General features: G+C 50.5%; 4 protein-coding genes across 6 annotated transcripts; 2 read left to right on the forward strand and 2 right to left on the reverse strand.

The window, feature by feature from the left end:
• Positions 1–1230: 1230 nt before the first annotated feature.
• Positions 1231–2833, reverse strand: H257_10500 (hypothetical protein). Its single transcript, XM_009837065.1, has one exon. It carries the CDS (start codon positions 2656–2658, stop codon positions 1339–1341), a length of 1320 nt encoding a protein of 439 aa, XP_009835367.1. The 5' UTR covers positions 2659–2833; the 3' UTR covers positions 1231–1338.
• A 497-nt stretch (positions 2834–3330) lies between these two features.
• On the reverse strand, positions 3331–6614 carry H257_10501 (hypothetical protein). 3 transcript variants are annotated; one of them, XM_009837067.1, is made up of 12 exons: positions 6408–6614; positions 6256–6345; positions 6070–6192; positions 5739–6016; positions 5432–5681; positions 5147–5267; positions 4827–5078; positions 4346–4473; positions 4098–4180; positions 3831–4021; positions 3560–3769; positions 3331–3493 (listed from the first exon to the last, which is right to left on the reverse strand). In XM_009837067.1, the coding sequence occupies exons 1-12, from the start codon at positions 6577–6579 to the stop codon at positions 3442–3444; spliced, it is 1950 nt and encodes a 649-aa protein (XP_009835369.1). In that variant the 5' UTR covers positions 6580–6614; the 3' UTR covers positions 3331–3441. The 3 variants fall into 3 exon arrangements, with proteins under 3 accessions (XP_009835369.1, XP_009835368.1, XP_009835370.1); XM_009837066.1 differs by having other exon boundaries at positions 5739–6192; XM_009837068.1 differs by lacking the exons at positions 3331–3493; positions 3560–3769; positions 3831–4021 and having other exon boundaries at positions 4042–4180.
• A 2503-nt stretch (positions 6615–9117) lies between these two features.
• H257_10502 (pre-mRNA-processing-splicing factor 8) lies at positions 9118–17507 on the forward strand. Its single transcript, XM_009837069.1, has 3 exons — positions 9118–10232; positions 10758–13893; positions 14464–17507. Exons 1-3 carry the CDS (start codon positions 9168–9170, stop codon positions 17436–17438), a joined length of 7176 nt encoding a protein of 2391 aa, XP_009835371.1. The 5' UTR covers positions 9118–9167; the 3' UTR covers positions 17439–17507.
• Positions 17508–18002: 495 nt separating this feature from the next.
• H257_10503 (hypothetical protein) lies at positions 18003–18986 on the forward strand (the record flags this gene model as incomplete). Its single annotated transcript, XM_009837070.1, has 1 exon — positions 18003–18986. The coding sequence occupies one exon, from the start codon at positions 18003–18005 to the stop codon at positions 18984–18986; it is 984 nt and encodes a 327-aa protein (XP_009835372.1).
• Between the last annotated feature and the right edge of the window lie 856 nt (positions 18987–19842).

A 19842-nucleotide genomic window follows, 5' to 3' on the forward strand; every position in this document is an offset into this window, starting at 1 on the left:
TCATGCGTTTTATCACTGGAGTGGGAGGTTAAAGGTCTCCCTTGCCTCCGGATATTAAATACGGATAAGAGTCACATACAAAAATCAAGATACATTTGAGCGGCCACCCCTATGGCCAAATATCCAAGCGCCCATGTAAAATACCACTAGGTTAAATATCTATTTCTGGACCAATTCATCACCAAATTTGAATCTGAGACGTAGAATTTCTTCACCACATTGAGATCTGTCGATTATACGTCTCAATTTGCTGCAATTTTGAGTAATGAATATGAAATAGAAGTCAGAAAATTTTGTGAAAAGTTGGTAGTTTATAGATGACGTGCACCATAGTACTACTTCGTAAGACTAGTAGTACTACACAGTACTCGTCATACATATCGTTCGATCCAAGAACGCATTCATCTCGCAAATACAAACTACAACACTTGTATTAGGGCGTGTTCGGAGCGACTTTTGTGTCAGCGGTTTTTGGCTTTTTCCTCAAGCCGCTGAAATATCAGCGACTTTTTGCCTTCACTGACATTGGTTAATAACAGAGAAAAATCAACCAATGATGCGTCCTAAAATTCGTTGTCCATTTTGCAGAAAATTGTTGTTGCGTAGTAGCTGTGGTGGCCAAATGTTCAGGCGGCGAGTGGCGAAACGACGTAGAGTAGATATAGCGCATGAGAACTATGTATCTACGCAAGTCAGTCGTAAGTTGGCGGCTTGGAAATATAGACTGCCACGCTAATGGCGCACCGGTAAAGGTCAAACCGACCGACAATGCTATGTGTTTCAACCTTGTGCGTCGGTGTGACCTTCTCCTTCCCGAAGGAGTCGTGCAGTCATCACTACTAACTCTAGGCATGCGCAACCCATAAGAATCAACGCCTAGCTAACCTGAAATCAGTTTACAATACAAAGAGCCTAGGGTTCAGTACAAGTAGGAGGTCGCGCGGGAGGGGCATGTGTACAGCGTTCGATGCGTTGTGTGTGCAGCTACCCTCGACATGGAAATGACTTACCACAGCCGTGCTTCACATGGGTAAAGTTCTACCGGAGTGGAGTGACGAACCACCGGCACCCGACAAGGGCGTGCTCCTGCGAAATTTTGGTTAGCAACCAACAATTTATTCTGATATTTTTGCCCAATAAATAGCCACAATCCCAAAAGTCGCTGTAAACGACCTCAAGGAGGTCGTCCAGAGCGGTTTTTGCAAAAGTCGATGGAAACGATTTTGATTGGCTACTTTTCCAAAAACCGCTTGCTTTGATTCATACATTTTTGTTATTACTAGTACTACTATGCCATCACTAGTAGTTCTCCGAGTAATACTATTCAAAATAGTAAGCTTATTCGTCATCGCTTTCCTCTTCGGCATTTTGCAGCCAATACACAAATGGTTCCAGGGACTTTTTGAGTGCAGCGGCTTGGGTTGGCGTCACTTGGAAATGCGCGTGGAGTTTGCGGTAATCGTCGTCGGTCCAGGCCAAAATGATCTCTTCAGTCACCAGGTCTTCGTCGTAGAGCAGCTTGAGCACCACGGGGAACGACGTGAGCAACGCGGGGAACTTGACGGCGCAAAAGTGTTCGGTCAAAGCAATCACTTGGTGCTGGGACCGCTCATTGTCGACCAGCTTCTCGAGCACGGGGCGGTACTTGGCCACTTGGTTACTCGACAGCACTTGGCTTGTGAACGCCGCGCCAAAGAAGATCGAGAGGCGGTCGTTCGCGGGGAGCGCGCCGTTGGTTTGTTGGCGCACCACTTCGTCGTAGATTTCGGCGGGGGAGTGCGTCGACTGCAAGAACGCGGCGACGGCGGCGGTCGCGGCTTCAATCGCGGCTTCGTCGTCAATGTCCAAATTGTCAAACGACGCCACGACGTCCTCCGAGGCAGACGACGTCGGGGGCGCAACCATAGCGGAATGCGCGGCCGCTTCCAGGGCTTCCGCTTCCTTGGCGCGCGCGGCGACAGCTTCCGCCGACAAATCCGTGTGCCATTCGACCTCTGCTTCGGAATCGTCGCCGGCCTTGGTCGACCCTTCGTCGTCGTCGTCCGATTCGACCTTCTTCTTGGTTTTTTTTTCCTTCTTCTCGCCGCTCTTTTCCTTTTTTTCCTTCTTTTCCTTCTTTTCCTTTTTCGGCTCGTCGTCGCCTTCCGCGTCCTTCTTCTTGAGCTTCTTCTCCTTCTTGTCGGTTCCGTCGCTCTTCTTGGCGCGTTTCGCTGCGGTATGTTCCTTCAATAAGTACGTCGTCAACTTGTGGTTCATGTCCACGGGTTCCACGGCGCCACACGCCAAACAGCGGTGGAAAATGCTCTCCTTGCCCTTGTACTTGTACTTGGTTTCCGGTAGCCGACAGTTCGGGCACAGCACAAACAGTTCGATAAACTTGGACAGCTGCGCCTGCATCTGGGACGCTTCAAACGCGCCGTTCACGACCGCACGTTCGGTGGCATCGTCGAATTTCGACTGCGCGCCGAGTTCTGTGCCGAAAAACTTGGTCACCTCGCCGGGGGAGCGATGCAGCGCCGACGCGATTTCGACGGCGTTCACGACGACGGTCTTGATGCCGTTTCCACGGCCTTCGATCTTGGCAACGAGGCGCGGCATCTTGTAGCGGTATTCGGGGTCGTCCACAGGGGTCGTTCCGGCAATGTTGATGTTCGACATGGTTGAATAGACGTTATTTGGGTATAAACTTGTTCTTTTCCAACGGGTAGTAGAGGGGCTGGAGGCGGCGGAAACACAAAAGCATGCACAAGCGTTCAAGCCGTCGGACGAAGGGACTAGCGGGGAAGGGAACGAAGCGCGGGACGGCGAGCTGTTACCTTGGGGGATGCAAATTTGCAAATGAAAGCGACCACTCAAGTGGCGGAGAAACTACCTGTCACAATTAATCGAGTCCCGCCCAATTTCCTGAATGTTCCCCACGGAGAATGATGGTGTCGAAATCGTGTTCAGGTTTTATGTATTTATAGAGTTTAACGTGTTTGGAATTCAAGGATGTGGCATTCATTGCAGTACACCTGTCGCTCTTGACCGTCCTCAAACAAGAACCCGGTGGCACTGGTGGCACACGACACGAATCAACAAGTCGTTTTAGAAACCATCTCTAGCACCACTTGAGGTTGTGTGGACGTGGGGATGGAGGCATGTGAAGTACTAGTAGGGTTTACTCGATGAGATATAAACCCTATTTTTCGACAATGCGTTATAGTATCTCTTGTGTACGCGCCATATTGACATGATGAACAATTGTACTACTGTATACTACTAGTACACTAATACGTAGTAGTTAGCTAACTTGATGAGTACGTAGCGACTAGTCAATTGTGCCAAATGAACGAGTAGTAAGTAGTACGTAGTAGTAATAGAGTTGTTAGCTATGGGAACGCTACATAGTGGGCTGTTGGGTAGTTAAAAATTGAAATCTCCCTGCATGTCTTTCTTCTCCTATAGCCGAGGCAGATAGTTTGCCACGGCGCGCTCGAGGTCCATCGCCCGTCTACACATATATTTATACCAGAGTCAGATCTATATATATATATATATATATATATATCAACTGTACCGGTGGGCATCAATCACAATGCGCTCTTCCGATGCCTTCTTGTGCACCAGAGTGTAGTCGGGGATGATGTGCTGGCCTCGCTTATCGTCTCTGGACTTGCCATCTTGGGCGTTCTTGGCAATGCTCTTGTATGCCGCCACGAGTTCTCGCAGCAAATCCCCGCCTTGGACTACTCCATGTTCGACTAATATTGCGCGTTGGTGGGCCCATCTGTCGTAGATATATAGTTAATATATTGTTAATAATATCCATATATATATATAATACATACGTGGCAGCCGCAGATTCGTCGAGGCCATCAACGATCGCAAGGTGGTTTAGAGGGGTTTCAATCGAGATGGCGCCTGTTTGAAGCTGGTGCCAGTACCCTTCCAACGCAAACACGCGCGTGTAGAACGAGTAAGCTTCAATCGCCACCACCCGCGATGTTTCAGTCATGTAATTCTTGCCCAATCCAGGAACCTACGATTTATATATATATATATGCTTCATTTTATTCTATATATCGCAATATATATATATATTAATATATAGGTACTTGTTTGTCCGTGTAAATGATTTGTTTGCCATGGCGAAGGTTGACCGGTTTCTTTTCGGCATCCACGAGACGCTGGCACGCCACTACACAAAAAGACTTGTCAAGGCCCAAAGTGTATTAAAATAGGTAGTGAAGTATATTAAAATACGTGTCATATGACACGTTATCATGATCACGTCATCCCTTGGCACATGTCAGGTGATAACGTCATCCATGTGTTTCGAGATATACGTGCATGGACCATATACCTTGCATCATCATGATGATGTCCGAGCGAAAGATGGGGGAGTCCACGTTGGTGCGCTTGGATTTGTTGCGTTTGTCAAACTTGTCTTGGTTGCGCAACACGGTAAAGATCGAATGCGACAACACCCATCTATATCATACGACATCATCATGTCATGCAATAAATAAATATACATAGACATATATAGATATAAATAAACATAGATATATATAAATATAAATAGATATATATAAATATAAATATACATAGATATATATATATATATAGATATAGATATATATAAATATAAACATACATAGATATATAAATATAAATATACATACATATAAAAATATAAATATACATAGATATATATATATACATATATACATAGATATATATATATACATACATATATACATAGATATATATATACATATATACATAGATATATATACTCTCCACATCAAAAAGAATCATAGCATCATGATCCCATAACCTACCCAGGGTAAATCTCGTTGATCGCTGGAGACAGGTCGGGAATGTTGTGCCCGGGAGTGTTGATTAATGCAAAAGGCATGTCGAGCTTCTGGGGCAGCGTCGATACGCCCGTGGCTATGACAGAGTACGCGGCGTTCGTAAAGTTGCTCGGGTACTTGATGGACACGGACAGCCCAAAGAACACGCCCTCGCCCGGCCACAGCTCCTGGTCCGGCGCCTTCAACGTGTGGTTGCTGCCCACGTTGGCGCCGTAGCTACATCATCATGTCATATACATACTTGCAGCAGCATCATCATATTCGCCATTTATTCGTGTACGTACCCGACGTTGCCACGGCCGCGCGGCCAGAATGCCGCGACGATCATCGCTTGATGATGGAACCCCACAAACGGGCCTAGGAACGTCGACGTGCATTCGCCTTCGGCAATCGCCGTGTTCGGGCCTACGACAGTCGGTCCAGTGACAAGGAATAAAGGTCGAGTGACATGGGGGTGTCAAGTGACAAGGAATAGAATAGAATAAAGGTCGAGTGACATGGAAACAAGTGGGGGTGTCAAGTGACTTGAATCCGGTCAAGTGACTTGGAACGTGGGAGGAAGGACGAACCAAGGAGGGAATCCATGACCACGCCGTGGCGCTCGACGCGGGAGCAGTCGCAGAGGAAGGAGCGTTCGACGGAACTGCCGCTGTGAACATGCGCATTCCACTGTAGAATGGAAGAATGCACTTGAGAAAAGCCGAGGATGGAGCTGACTTCGGCGGGACTGGACAGGATGGTTGAATTCGACACGACCGAGTCTTCCAGGACGGCCGCGTCGCCGACAAACACGTCGCGGATCTTGGGGCAACGGAGGAGCTATGACATATCATGATAACGTCATGTGCCAGGGGATCATGTCATGCCAGAGGATACCTTGGCTTGGTGCGCAATGACGTTGAAGCCGTCGCACTGCACTTTCTTCGTGTACGTCCGGACAAGGTCTTCGTACGCTTTGAGCTCAGACACGTTTCCGCGGGTTTCCCCGACGACGGCCGCGAGGTGAAACGGCATGTCTGCAAACATGGCGATCTCGCGACCCCCGATCTCGACGCCAACTTTGAGCACCGTGCCGTTGCCGTTCGTCACGTCTGTGCCAGAGCATGTGATGGTCCCGCAGCCGACGACGACGGCGCCATGACTCACGTACGTTCCTACGAGAATGACCAGCGTCGGCAAGGAGACGGAAAGGACTCGTGATGTGTACGGTGAAGAAGGAACGTGTCTTGCACCAACGCGTCGTCCAGGACAAAGCTGTCGACGATGGTGGTGTTGTAACATCCGCTCGGAAAGGGCACATTGTCCACCATCACATCCTTTGTGAAGGAACCTACAACGATACGATAAGAGAAGAGCACATACGATGTCATCTTGATCATGAATGCGTTCGTACCAAGGTGCACGCGACCCCGGAAGGTGCAGTTCCGGACGCGGATTAAGGTTGCCAGGCTCCCCGATGTGTACACAGTGTCCCACGAGTCCGCTAGAAGGCACGTGAGATGCTGAAGAGACGACTAATTCTGACGACACAGGCAAGTGCAGTACCTCGATTGCCATGTTGTTCGAGGAGCTGGATTTGTGCAGGGGTCACAGGAGATTGGGTATGCAGACGACGCATGGTGTCGCGGCAAAGTGCCACATATAGCTGATGTCCTGATGTCAGGAAGGGTGTTACTTGGCCCGCGAAGGAGGCGGCGGTAGCGGCGGCAGTCGTCATCGCCCTGGTCGCGATTGTTGGTGGAAAACTGAAATTCCATCAAGAGACAAACTGCACATGGTCATAATATACATGAATCTAATTTGTAATTTGGATTATTTTGAATTCGTTTCGATACAAAAAGCAAGACAATCGTGGACAAGCATGCAAAATTTGAAAATATTTCGACGGAATGCCTGAGATTTGGTGGTAAGGTTGAACTTCCGGTAGGGGCCACCTTAAGTCGATTGTGATTGGTTAGATCAAATTGTGGGATCCAATCAACGCTCATGTATGGAAATGACGGGTCGACGTCATGAATGTCGCCTGATGATTGGATAAAATAAATCCAAATCGCCCTCTGATTGGATGCAAATTCGATGAAGCCTGCGTAACACATGTTCGGAGTGAGGTACGTGGCGCGGTGAAATGCTGTCGCCATGATGTACACCATCGTGATGGGCAAGGAAGTTCATGGCTTCATTACGCATCGATGGGTTCAAGCATTGAGAGAGACGTGAGATGCAATGCTATATGGCGGCAGCAGAGGACACTCCCTCGTAGTACAGGTTGGTAAAGTTCACGATGAGTACAATTGAAAACGAGGACGCGACATCAAAGGCAGGAACAACGACCATGGATGGCACCATTGGTTTCTTCGGAATCCGCACAGATGCCTGGCGATCGGCCACTTGTAAATCAACCCTCGACGAACAGTACCAAATTACGAGTTGAAGGTGCTGTGCCTGGTTACATGTAGTTAGCACGATGACGTGGAAACTGCGACCTGGGCTCGCTGCTCGTTTTCGGCGGCGACAGTTACTTACGCACGTACTGTATCCCAGAATACATAGTTGGCTCCATGAAGTGAAGTTTGCCGACCCGACCCAGCAATGTCAAAACGTCAATTCCAAGAATGGACAAGTCGACTGGAGGTCTTGTGGAAGCTAACGCAGCCATGTGATCGACCGGCCGTCGTAGAGCTCGTCATGTTTAGAAGTGCTTTCAAGGACAGCTCGGTTGTGTGAAAAGAGAATTGTCCACCAAACCGCGACAACCAACCAACGCGTGAACGTTGTGCCACGCGTCGAACACACTGGGATCGTGCACGTATACGTAGACGAATACCGTATATACACTCTATACTCGGAGTATGTATTGCGACAGGTGATATTTCACAACCAGCCGACACTCGTTCTGAAAACGTCCATTGCGTCATACAAATTTGATGTATATTCAACATGTTCACAAGTAAATATCAGTTATTACAAGAAAATTATCAGTTATTACAGGAGTCGCAATAGATTAATCCGTGGCAATACATATACACTATACGGTATGTATTGTTATGTTTATTCTAGTAAACTGGAGCGATAGAATCGGCAGATGGATATATTTAGCCAATCAGATTGCACGAAACCATCATGATTAGTGTGTGACTCAGTGTGATACCAAAAACCTTTTTTACGTACAAAATTCAGTACAATGAATCGATCTATACTTGTATAGATTTGGCGACTCAGCACAAGAACTGGAGCCCTCAGCAGAATCCAATGTCGTAAAAGAGAATGGATTAACGTACTGCCTAAACCAATCAAATCACGTCCTCTCGAGTTTCTGCCAATCCAAACGCTTGATTCGACCCACCGTCCCTCAAAACCACATATGTACTAATCTTTGTATAACATCATTTGTCCAAGCTTAAATTTGATCAACTCCAAGTGACAACTGTGAATGCTATTTCGCGAAATGACACTCAATTTGGGATAAATATTTAACATAAATATAAATAACTAAAATACCTAACGTTATGGGCATGTTGCCCTCTCGAGTACACCGCTTGGACATGATTACGACGACCCCTCCTTATCAAAGCTACAATGCAAGGAGAGATTCCTTGCAATAGTAAGGAAAACGCGGCATGCACGCTCGAACAAGTGTGGGTTTCTTGGGCTACCGGCACGGCGATGTGTTGAGAGAGTGTACAGTAACCGGTAGGAGTGGAGGCGGACACTACTTACATCGGTCCACTTTACATGTACGTGACATCACACCTATGTATTTCCGCCTTGCCATTGATGATGCAATGAGGGCAAGTTGGCCAGCCATACTTTTTTGACAAGTGGTGATCACTGAGACAAAACAGACAGACTTTGACGTCCACAGAGCATTCGCAACCCCTGGGCTCCAACAATAGCATGACGACGAGATCTATTCGAAGTCTGTCGACCTAACGTTATGCAATCTAAAGTCGTGAGCAGTATCAACCAACCCTGCATATTGATGAAAGCGCACCAAAGGCATAATCGTCGTGTACAGTACATACCTGTGTTCGTTCCGAACGAGGAAGTACCCCCGCCAGTCGCTCTTCGTTGCCTGGGCTCGCGTGGAAGATCGTCGACCAGAGAATCGTCCAGGACGTGGGCGCCTTGATTCGCGCGGCAATCAGTATTTGAATCAATGCGTTGAAGGTGCAGCAAAAGAAAATTCGAACCCTCTTTATCCGGATAAACCATTTACATCCGGATACGCGTTCTTAATGCGTGTGGCATTTCCATCGTTCTGTGGCTGGGGAAGAAGCGAGAATCCAAGTCCAGAAATCGAGAGAGATGGTCGTTCCGCCACCGCCACCACCCTTCCAGCAAGGAGGGTCGCATGTGATTCCACCGCCTCCGGGAGGGCACTTCCCGCCACCACCACTTCCAGCATCGTCGGCCTCTGTCGCACCGCCGCCCCCGCCACCACTCACGAAGATTCCCATCGAACATGTCCCTCAAGAGGAACAAGACGTTGTGCCGCCGCTGTCTTCGTACGACAACGATGCGCACACGTACTTTCTCGAGATTGAGGAACGCAGTAAACGCTGGGCCAAGCGCCAAACGAAGCGATATGGCGACAAGCGAAAGTTTGGGTTTGTTGAAAGCACCAAGGACGACATGCCTGCCGAGCACGTGCGTAAGATCGTGCGCGACCATGGGGACATGAGCAGCAAGAAGTTCCGCCACGACAAGCGTGTGTATCTTGGTGCGCTCAAGTATGTCCCTCATGCCGTGTACAAACTGCTCGAAAACATGCCGATGCCGTGGGAGCAAGTGCGCGAAGTCAAGGTGTTGTACCACATCACGGGCGCCATCACGTTTGTGAACGACATCCCGTGGGTCGTGGAGCCCGTGTACATTGCGCAATGGGGCACGATGTGGATCATGATGCGTCGCGAGAAGCGCGACCGTCGGCACTTCAAGCGCATGCGGTTCCCGCCTTTTGACGACGAAGAACCTCCTTTGGACTATGGCGACAACATCTTGGACGTGGAGCCGTCCGAGGCGATCAACATGGAGCTGGACGAGGACGACGACGCGCCGGTGATCGAGTGGCTGTACGACGCCAAGCCGCTGCTTGGCACCAAGTTCATCAACGGCCCGAGCTACCGCAAGTGGAAGCTGCCGGTGCCGGTCATGTCGAATCTCCACCGGTTGGCAGGTCAACTGCTCAGCGACTTGATCGACCCGAACTACCAGTACTTGTTCGACAAGGAATCGTTCTTCACGGCTAAAGCGCTCAACGTGGCCATCCCCGGCGGCCCCAAGTTCGAGCCGCTCTACCGCGACTTGGACCAAGACGACGAGGACTGGAACGAGTTCAACGACATCAACAAGATCATCATCCGACACCAGGTATGGATTCCCCTTGATTCGAATCATATTTGGCCTTTTGATTCACCTCATATGTATGCATCGAGTTTTGGATGAAAGTGTGTGTCCAATGCATATACACACTAATTGAATGTATATACACACTAATTGAAGGCATACACTATTTTGATATCTAGCGTGGTTGCATTTTGGATGGGTACAACATCGTTGGCCTTTTTATTCACTCCATATGCATCGAGTTTTGGATGTAACAGTTGTCTGTTCACACACTAATTGAAGGCATACACTATTTCGATATCTAGCATGGTTGCATTTTGGATCTGTCCATTCACACACTAATTGAAGGCATACACACACTAATTGAATGCAGATCCTATTTCATGGTTGCATTTTGGATGTGTCCGTTCATACACTAATTGAAGGCAACCCACCCACCGTACAATTGTTGCGCATCATTTTGATTGGCTACTGGATATGTTTGTTTTGATTGGTCGATCGTGAATGTTTCGCTGTCGAAGTTGACCAACTAACCAACCAACTAACTAGATCCGCACCGAGTATCGGGTGGCATTTCCGTACCTGTACAACAGCCGGCCGCGATCCGTGCACATTCAGCCGTACCATGTGCCGGCGCTGTGCTACGTCAAAGCAGAAGACCCCGACTTGCCTGCGTTTTACTTTGATCCGATCGTGAACCCAATCTCACAATTCCGCGTCGCCGCGGCCTCCCGCGCCACATTGACCGAACAAGATGATGAAGAAGAAGAAGCCTTCCAAATGCCCATGGGGTTTGCGCCCATCTTGACCGACCTCCCTCTGTATACAGACCACACGGCGAGCGGCATCGCATTGTACTGGGCGCCGCGGCCGTTCAATCTGCGCATGGGCAAGACGCGGCGCGCCGTGGACGTCCCCCTCGTCAACAAGTGGTTCCAGGAGCATTGCCCCCCCAACCAACCCGTCAAAGTGCGCGTGAGCTATCAAAAGCTGCTCAAGTGCTGGGTCCTGAACCACCTGCACTCTCGACCGCCGAAAGCACTCAACAAAAAGTACCTGTTCAAGTCGCTCAAGTCGACCAAGTTTTTCCAAAGCACCGAGCTCGACTGGGTCGAAGCTGGGCTACAAGTGTGTCGACAAGGCTACAACATGCTCAACCTGCTTATCCACCGCAAGAACCTCAACTACCTCCACTTGGACTACAACTTTAACCTCAAGCCCATCAAGACTTTGACGACGAAGGAGCGCAAAAAGTCGCGATTTGGCAATGCGTTTCACTTGACCCGGGAAATCCTCCGACTTACAAAGCTGCTCGTGGATGCGCATGTACAGTACCGGCTCGGCAACGTGGATGCATTCCAGCTCGCGGATGGGCTCCAGTATATCTTTGCACATGTGGGGCAGCTTACGGGGATGTACCGGTACAAGTATCGGCTCATGCGCCAAGTCCGCATGTGCAAGGACCTGAAGCACTTGATTTACTACCGGTTCAACACGGGTCCTGTGGGCAAAGGGCCGGGCTGCGGGTTCTGGGCGCCAGCGTGGCGCGTATGGCTCTTCTTCTTGCGGGGAATCGTGCCGCTGCTGGAGCGATGGCTGGGCAACTTGCTCGCGCGGCAGTTTGAAGGGCGCCACTCCAAGGGGATCGCCAAGACCGTGACGAAACAGCGCGTAGAATCGCATTTCGACTTGGAGCTGCGCGCCGCCGTCATGCACGACATCCTGGACATGATGCCTGAAGGCGTGAAGGCCAACAAGAGCCGCACGATCCTCCAACACTTGAGCGAAGCATGGCGGTGCTGGAAGGCGAACATCCCGTGGAAGGTGCCGGGGCTGCCGTCGCCCATCGAAAACATGATCCTGCGCTACGTCAAGTCCAAAGCCGACTGGTGGACCAACGTGGCTCACTACAACCGCGAACGCATCAAGCGCGGCGCTACCGTGGACAAGACTGTATGCAAGAAGAACCTGGGGCGGCTCACCCGGCTGTGGCTCAAGGCGGAGCAGGAGCGCCAGCACAACTACCTCAAGGACGGACCGTACGTGTCGGCAGAGGAAGCCGTCGCGGTGTACACGACCACAGTGCATTGGCTGGAAAGCCGCAAGTTCGCGCCGATTCCATTCCCGCCGCTCTCGTACAAGCACGACACGAAGCTGCTGATCCTAGCGCTGGAAAGACTCAAGGAAAACTACTCGGCCAACAACCGGCTAAACCAATCGCAGCGCGAAGAGCTGGGGCTCATCGAGCAAGCGTACGACAACCCGCACGAAGCCCTGAGCCGAATCAAGCGGCACCTGCTCACCCAGCGCGCGTTCAAAGAGATGTCGATCGAGTTTATGGACTTGTACTCGCATTTGATCCCAGTGTACGAGATTGAACCCCTGGAGAAGATCACAGACGCCTACTTGGACCAGTATCTGTGGTACGAAGCCGACAAGCGGCATCTGTTTCCAAGCTGGATCAAGCCAAGCGACGCCGAACCGCCGCCGCTGTTGGTGTACAAGTGGTGCCAAGGTATCAACAACCTGCACAATGTATGGGCGTGCGACGCTGGCGAGTGTGTCGTGATGCTTGAAACCAAGCTCGAAAAGGTAGCTGAGAAGATGGATTTGACGCTGCTGAACCGGCTACTACGCCTCGTCCTGGACCACAATATGGCCGACTATATGACGGCCAAGAACAACATTGTGCTCGCGTACAAGGACATGATGCACACGAATTCGTACGGGCTTATCCGCGGCCTTCAGTTTGGTTCGTTCATCTACCAGTACTATGGCTTGGTACTGGATTTACTGCTACTGGGGCTTACACGGGCGTCCGAGATTGCTGGCCCACCCCATTTTCCCAATGAGTACCTGACGTTCAAAGACACGGAGACCGAGACCCATCACCCGATCCGCATGTATACGCGATACATCGACCGGCTGTACGTGGTGTACAAGTTCGACGCGGCCGACTCGCGCGAGCTCATCCAGCGGTACCTGACCGAGCACCCCGACCCGAACAACGAAAACATTGTCGGGTACAACAACAAGAAGTGCTGGCCCCGCGATGCGCGCATGCGGCTCATGAAGCATGATGTGAACCTGGGGCGCGCGACCTTTTGGGATATGCAGAACCGCCTGCCCCGCTCCATCACGACGTTGGACTGGGACCATAGCTTTGTGTCAGTGTACTCGAAGGACAACCCGAACTTGCTCTTCAACATGTGCGGGTTCGAAGTGCGCGTGTTGCCGCGCGTCCGAGCCCTCGAAGATGAGTTTGCCCACAAGGATGGAGTGTGGAACCTCCAGAACGACCTGACCAAGGAACGCACGGCGCAAGCGTACCTCCGGGTGGACGAGGACGCGATCAAAACGTTTGAGAACCGCGTGCGGTCGATTCTCATGTCGAGCGGCAGCACCACGTTCACCAAAGTCGCCAACAAGTGGAACGCGGCGCTCATCGGACTCATGACGTACTACCGCGAGAGCGTCGTGCAGACCCAGGAACTGCTGGATCTGCTCGTCAAGTGCGAAAACAAGATTCAAACGCGCATCAAGATTGGGCTCAACTCGAAGATGCCGTCGCGATTCCCGCCTGTGGTGTTTTACACGCCCAAGGAACTAGGCGGACTCGGCATGCTTAGCATGGGCCACGTGCTGATTCCGCAGTCCGACATGCGATATACCAAGCAGACTGAAGGTATCTATCTATCTATACATATAGGATACGATATATATATATATATGATACAAGAGTTGTGAAAGGGACACAAATGGGTGGCCATCTCACGTTACAAGTGTGTGTATGTATATATGAGGATTGGGTTGTTGATTATAATCTACTAAAAGTATAGTATATATATATATATATATATATATATATTAGATATTTATAATCTGCTAAAAGTATAGTATATATATATATATATATATATTAGATATTTATAATCTGCTAAAAGTATAGTATATATATATATATACCAACGTAAATATATATATATATATGTATGTACCACCTTCGATATATAATACGTATATTCCTAGGTGTAAAAACATGTATAGATTGTATTTTCTTATCGAAAGATCCATACATCTTGTCGTTACGGTTGGATACACATATATAATATATATATATATACCTAAAGTTGCGTTGGATTGACAGTGTGGTTTAGTGAGTATATATATATATATATCGTCTGTATGAAGAACAGTGGTTGTTCCATCTCTATCTCTCTTATCTATGGAATATCTCATATATCTATTTACGTAGGCGGCATCACGCACTTTCGCAGCGGCATGAGTCACGAAGAAGACCAGCTCATTCCCAACTTGTTTCGGTATTTGCAGCCGTGGGAGTCTGAATTTATCGATTCTCAGCGTGTTTGGGCCGAGTACGCGTTGAAGCGGCAAGAGGCGAGCGTGCAGAACCGTCGGCTGACGCTGGAAGACTTGGAGGACTCGTGGGATCGCGGCATTCCTCGCATCAACACGCTGTTCCAGAAGGACCGGCACACGCTCGCGTATGACAAGGGGTGGCGCGTCCGCACCGACTTCAAAAAGTACCAAGTGCTGCGGCAGAATCCGTTCTGGTGGACGCATACGCGGCACGACGGCAAGCTGTGGAACCTCAACAACTACCGCACGGATATGATTCAAGCGCTGGGGGGGGTCGAAGGCATCCTCGAGCATACACTATTCAAGGGCACGTACTTCCCGACGTGGGAAGGGCTATTTTGGGAGAAAGCGTCGGGATTTGAAGAGTCTATGAAGTACAAGAAGCTCACAAACGCGCAGCGATCGGGGCTAAATCAGATCCCGAACCGGCGGTTTACACTGTGGTGGTCGCCCACGATAAACCGCGCCAACGTGTACGTGGGTTTCCAGGTCCAGCTCGACTTGACTGGGATCTTCATGCACGGCAAGATCCCGACGCTCAAGATCTCGCTGATCCAGATCTTCCGGGCCCATCTATGGCAAAAGATCCACGAGTCGCTTGTGATGGATTTGTGCCAAGTGTTTGACCAAGAGCTGGACGCATTGTCGATTGAAAACGTCCAGAAAGAAACCATCCATCCCCGCAAATCGTACAAGATGAACTCGAGCTGCGCCGACATTTTGCTGTTTGCGTCATACAAGTGGCAAATGGGCCGGCCGTCGCTGCTCCACGATATCAAGGACAGTGTCGCAGATGGAGGCGCTACGTCCACCAAGTACTGGATCGACGTGCAGCTGCGATGGGGGGATTTTGACTCGCATGACATTGAGCGGTACGCGCGCGCCAAGTTTCTCGACTACACGACCGACAACATGACCATCTACCCGTCGCCTACGGGGGTGCTACTTGCCATCGACTTGGCCTACAACTTGTACAGCGGGTACGGCAACTGGTTTACCGGGTGCAAGCCGCTCATGCAGCAAGCTATGGCCAAGATCATGAAGGCAAACCCGGCCATGTATGTCCTCCGTGAGCGAATTCGCAAGGGGCTGCAGCTGTACTCGTCCGAGCCCACCGAGCCGTACCTGTCTAGCCAAAACTATGGCGAGCTCTTCTCAAACCAGATCATTTGGTTTGTGGACGACACCAACGTGTACCGAGTCACGATTCACAAGACATTTGAAGGCAACTTGACGACAAAGCCGATCAACGGCGCCATCTTCATCTTCAACCCGCGCACGGGGCAGCTATTCCTCAAGATCATCCACACGTCTGTGTGGGCAGGGCAAAAGCGGCTGGGGCAGCTGGCGAAATGGAAGACAGCCGAGGAAGTAGCGGCGCTGATTCGGTCGTTGCCGGTGGAAGAGCAGCCCAAGCAGATCATTGTGACCCGCAAGGGGATGCTCGACCCGCTCGAAGTGCATTTGCTCGACTTCCCCAACATTGTGATCAAGGGCTCGGAGCTGCAGCTGCCGTTTCAAGCGTGCCTCAAAGTCGAAAAGTTTGGCGACCTCATCCTTCGCGCGATCGAGCCGCAGATGGTGCTCTTCAATATATATGACGACTGGCTGAGTACGATCACGAGCTACACTGCGTTTTCCCGGCTCATTTTGATCCTTCGGGCCCTCCACGTGAGCCAAGACCGGACCAAGCTGCTGCTGCGGCCAGATGCGACGACGATCACGCAGGACCACCACATTTGGCCGTCGCTGTCAGACGAGGCGTGGCTCCAGCTCGAAGTGTCGCTCAAAGACTTGATTCTCAACGATTATGGCAAGAAGAACAATGTGAACGTGGCCAGCTTGACGCAGAGCGAGATCCGCGACATCATTCTCGGCATGGAGATCTCGGCGCCTTCGCTCCAGCGGCAGCAGATGGCCGAGATCGAGTCGCAGGCCCGCGAACAGTCGCAGCTCACGGCCGTGACGACCAAGACCGTCAACGTTCACGGGGATGAGATGGTGATCACCACCACATCGCAGTATGAACAGCACTCGTTCGCATCGAAAACTGACTGGCGAGTCCGCGCCATCTCGGCGACCAACCTGCACCTGCGCACGAATCACATTTACGTCAACTCGGACGATATCAAGGAGACTGGGCTCACGTACGTCCTACCCAAGAACGTTCTGAACAAGTTTATCACGATCTCGGACCTGCGCACGCAAATCGCGGGCTTGCTGTATGGTGTAAGTCCCCCCGACAACCCCCATGTCAAGGAGATTCGGTGCATTGTGTTGCCGCCGCAACTGGGGACCCATCAGAACGTGACGCTGCCAACGACCGCGCCATCGCACGAGTACTTGGACACGATGGAGTGCCTCGGGTGGATCCACACGCAGCCCAATGAAACCCCCGTGTTGCCGCCCCAAGATGTGACACTGCACTCGAAACTTCTCGCGGAAAATGCCTCGTGGGATGGCGAAAAGACTATAGCTATTACGTGCAGCTTCACGCCTGGATCGTGCTCGCTCACGGCGTACAAGCTGACGCCTGCCGGGTACGACTGGGGCAAAACGAACCGAGACACGGGCCCGAGTCCGTCGGGGTACGCGCCGACGCACTTTGAAAAGGTGCAGATGCTGCTCTCGGATCGGTTCTTGGGCTATTTTATGGTCCCAGAAGAGGAAGGGTGGAATTACAACTTTATGGGCGTCAAGCACACCACGACCATGAAGTACGACGTCAAGGTGGGCACCCCCAAGGAATTTTACCACGAAGTGCACCGGAAGACGCACTTTTTCAACTTTAGCGCCATGGACTCGGTCGAAGAAGGCCAAGAAGAGACGCAGCGCAACCTGTTGGCCTAGTTAGAGTACGATTGCAATAACAATTAGTACGTAGTATAACGTTAACGTATGCGTACGAATACTTGGAGATATCTTGTATAAATGGACTCGAAACTGGTGGACGGGGAAGTAGTAGCAACGCTACTTAACTTGGATGAATACTATTACCGTATAGTGTATATGTATTGCGACAGGTGATATTTCACAACCAGCCGACACTCGTTCTCAAAACGTTTTTAATCCATTGCGTCATACAAATTTGAAGTATATTCAACATGTTCCCAAGTAATTATCAGTTATTACAAGAAAATTATCAGTTATTACAGGAGTCGCAATAGATTAATCCGTCGCAATGCATATACACTATACGGTACTGTAATACAGCGGTGTGTTGTATTGCGGATTTGGTATTGTCATTTCGATTCAAAATTGGAAGGGGGTGCTGAACTGAATCGACAGCACCAGATCGGCAGAAAATCGACAGACCAATCAAAACAGTCTATTTTACCCAGTCGAGCCAATCACATTTGGACATGTCGATTGAAGTGCCTGTCAATACACGCGTCTCTGATGTCAAAACAGAAAATGCAGAACTCGCAGAACTCACAGAACTCACAGGACGTGCACACACCAACACATCACTACAACACACGGAGCTCTCCCCAACCCACGCGTGCCGGTGTCTACACGCTACGAGCCGATCTCTTTGTCAAGGAGTCGGTGTATGCGCGGGACAACAGTGGCAAACGACTGCATCCACAAGTCTTTGAGGGCGCCCAGTGGAGCAACATTCGAGCTAGCATCTTCGACTTCTGCTCATCGCACATGAGCCCCAAGGCCACGCACGTCAACGACCCTCGAACGTGGTCGGTCAGTGATTCTCCTCCCACGTTGGACGACTTCGAGTCGTACATTTCGATCAAGTTGGCAAGATACCACTTCAAGCCCACCAGCAACGAGCAAGCACACGCCTATCTGGCTTCCCATGTCAACAGCACCTTCACCATTCTGGTTTTCAAGTGGGGCAATCAAGTCAACACAGCGGCGGACCTCCAAGAGCTGAACGAGCAATGCGTTGCACCCCCTTCCCGAGACCGTGCAGGTGCGGCTGCAGAGACTCTGCACCAAGAAACCGTCGCGCTCCTCAAGGACAAATGGGCGACGATATACAGCGCCTACGAAGCAACGTGGCGTATGTGGGCGGCGTCTATCCTGAAGAAGCCATTTCACCAGCATGCCATATCGATTGACCTGCCTCCGCCGTCAAACATGCTGCACCTGTTTTCGTCTGTTCCAAACGGACCTCAAAGACAAATGGCGAACTTGGAGCAGAATGCCACAATGTCACTCGACGTTGTCGACTCCTGCGTTGAAGAACTTCAAGCGGTGCTGCGATACACTGAAGACGCGAGCGAGCGTGTCAAGCGTTCAATTGAATTCATGAATGGGAAGCGTCGTGTCATCCAAGGTTTCATGCACCAGATGCAACAAGCTGCCCAGCATGCAGAAGTAGTGGCGGCAATTGCTGCCATTCCGAATGCTCAGGATGTCGATCACAGTGACACGTAGATGAGAAGTGAAATCGTCAAATCAATTCATCTAACTCGTGTTTATTCGTTATCGTCATCACGGCACTCCATGAAATCAAGCAGGTCATCCATCTCAGTCAAAGATGGTGCACAAGGCATGGCGTGGTCGGTCAGACGCGTTGACGGGTCGAAATGTCCCGGCAAACCATAGCCACAGTGACGGTAGACATGTGACAAGTCGAAACGCTTGAACGACTGCAACAGGCTCATGACAAACAAGAGCAGGTCGTTGGTGTGGTTTTCGCGGTAATGGCGCCGAAATGCCTTCTTCACGTACCCAAAGAGATACTCGATGGGGTTGAAAAACGCGCAATATGAGGGCAGGTAGAGCGGCACAATTCCCACGGATCGCAACAGATTTGGGATGTCAGGGTGGCAATGGATGCTGGCGCCATCCATAATCCAGATGGATCCACGTCCAGGGTAAGGCGAGATGGCACCAGCCGTTGCTTGGGTCCAGCAACATTCCACAAACTAGGCTCGATCGAAGGTGCCAACCGTTTCGAACACATTGGAAACTCCGTTGACGTCGATGAAACAGAGGAGGGAGATTCGCGGACGTCGCACGAATTCACCACGGAAGCAAAGCTTCTGGCCCTTCATGGCGTATCCCTTCTTTCGAAGCATTCCCTTGGAGTCAAAGCTCACCTCGTCGAGGAACTGAATGTTGGAGTGCGTCCAGTCCAAGAGACTCAGCTCCTCGAAGAAGCGATGGATGTCCTTCTCCTTGATGTGCATGGCTCGACGCTCAAGCACTTTCCACGTCATTCCATGACGGTGAATGATGGACCAAACCGTCGAGATCGAGATGGGGCGTTTGAACTGAACCTCAAAAG

This window comes from Aphanomyces astaci, assembly GCF_000520075.1.
Source record: "Aphanomyces astaci strain APO3 unplaced genomic scaffold supercont1.28, whole genome shotgun sequence".
Taxonomy (NCBI): domain Eukaryota; phylum Oomycota; class Saprolegniomycetes; order Saprolegniales; family Verrucalvaceae; genus Aphanomyces; species Aphanomyces astaci.

Excerpts from the sequence above, each read along its gene's own strand:
- H257_10500 (XM_009837065.1), bottom strand. The coding sequence starts at position 2,658 with ATGTCGAACATCAACATTGCCGGAACGACCCCTGTGGACGACCCCGAA.
- H257_10501 (XM_009837067.1), bottom strand. The coding sequence starts at position 6,579 with ATGACGACTGCCGCCGCTACCGCCGCCTCCTTCGCGGGCCAAGTAACA. Across the intron at positions 6,017-6,069 it reads AGACACGTTCCTTCTTCACC|GAACGTACGTGAGTCATGGC; the intron begins GTACACATCACG and ends TCATTCTCGTAG. Across the intron at positions 4,181-4,345 it reads CATCATCATGATGATGCAAG|TGGCGTGCCAGCGTCTCGTG; the intron begins GTATATGGTCCA and ends CTTTTTGTGTAG.
- H257_10502 (XM_009837069.1), top strand. The coding sequence starts at position 9,168 with ATGGTCGTTCCGCCACCGCCACCACCCTTCCAGCAAGGAGGGTCGCAT. Across the intron at positions 10,233-10,757 it reads AGATCATCATCCGACACCAG|ATCCGCACCGAGTATCGGGT; the intron begins GTATGGATTCCC and ends CCAACTAACTAG. Across the intron at positions 13,894-14,463 it reads ATATACCAAGCAGACTGAAG|GCGGCATCACGCACTTTCGC; the intron begins GTATCTATCTAT and ends CTATTTACGTAG.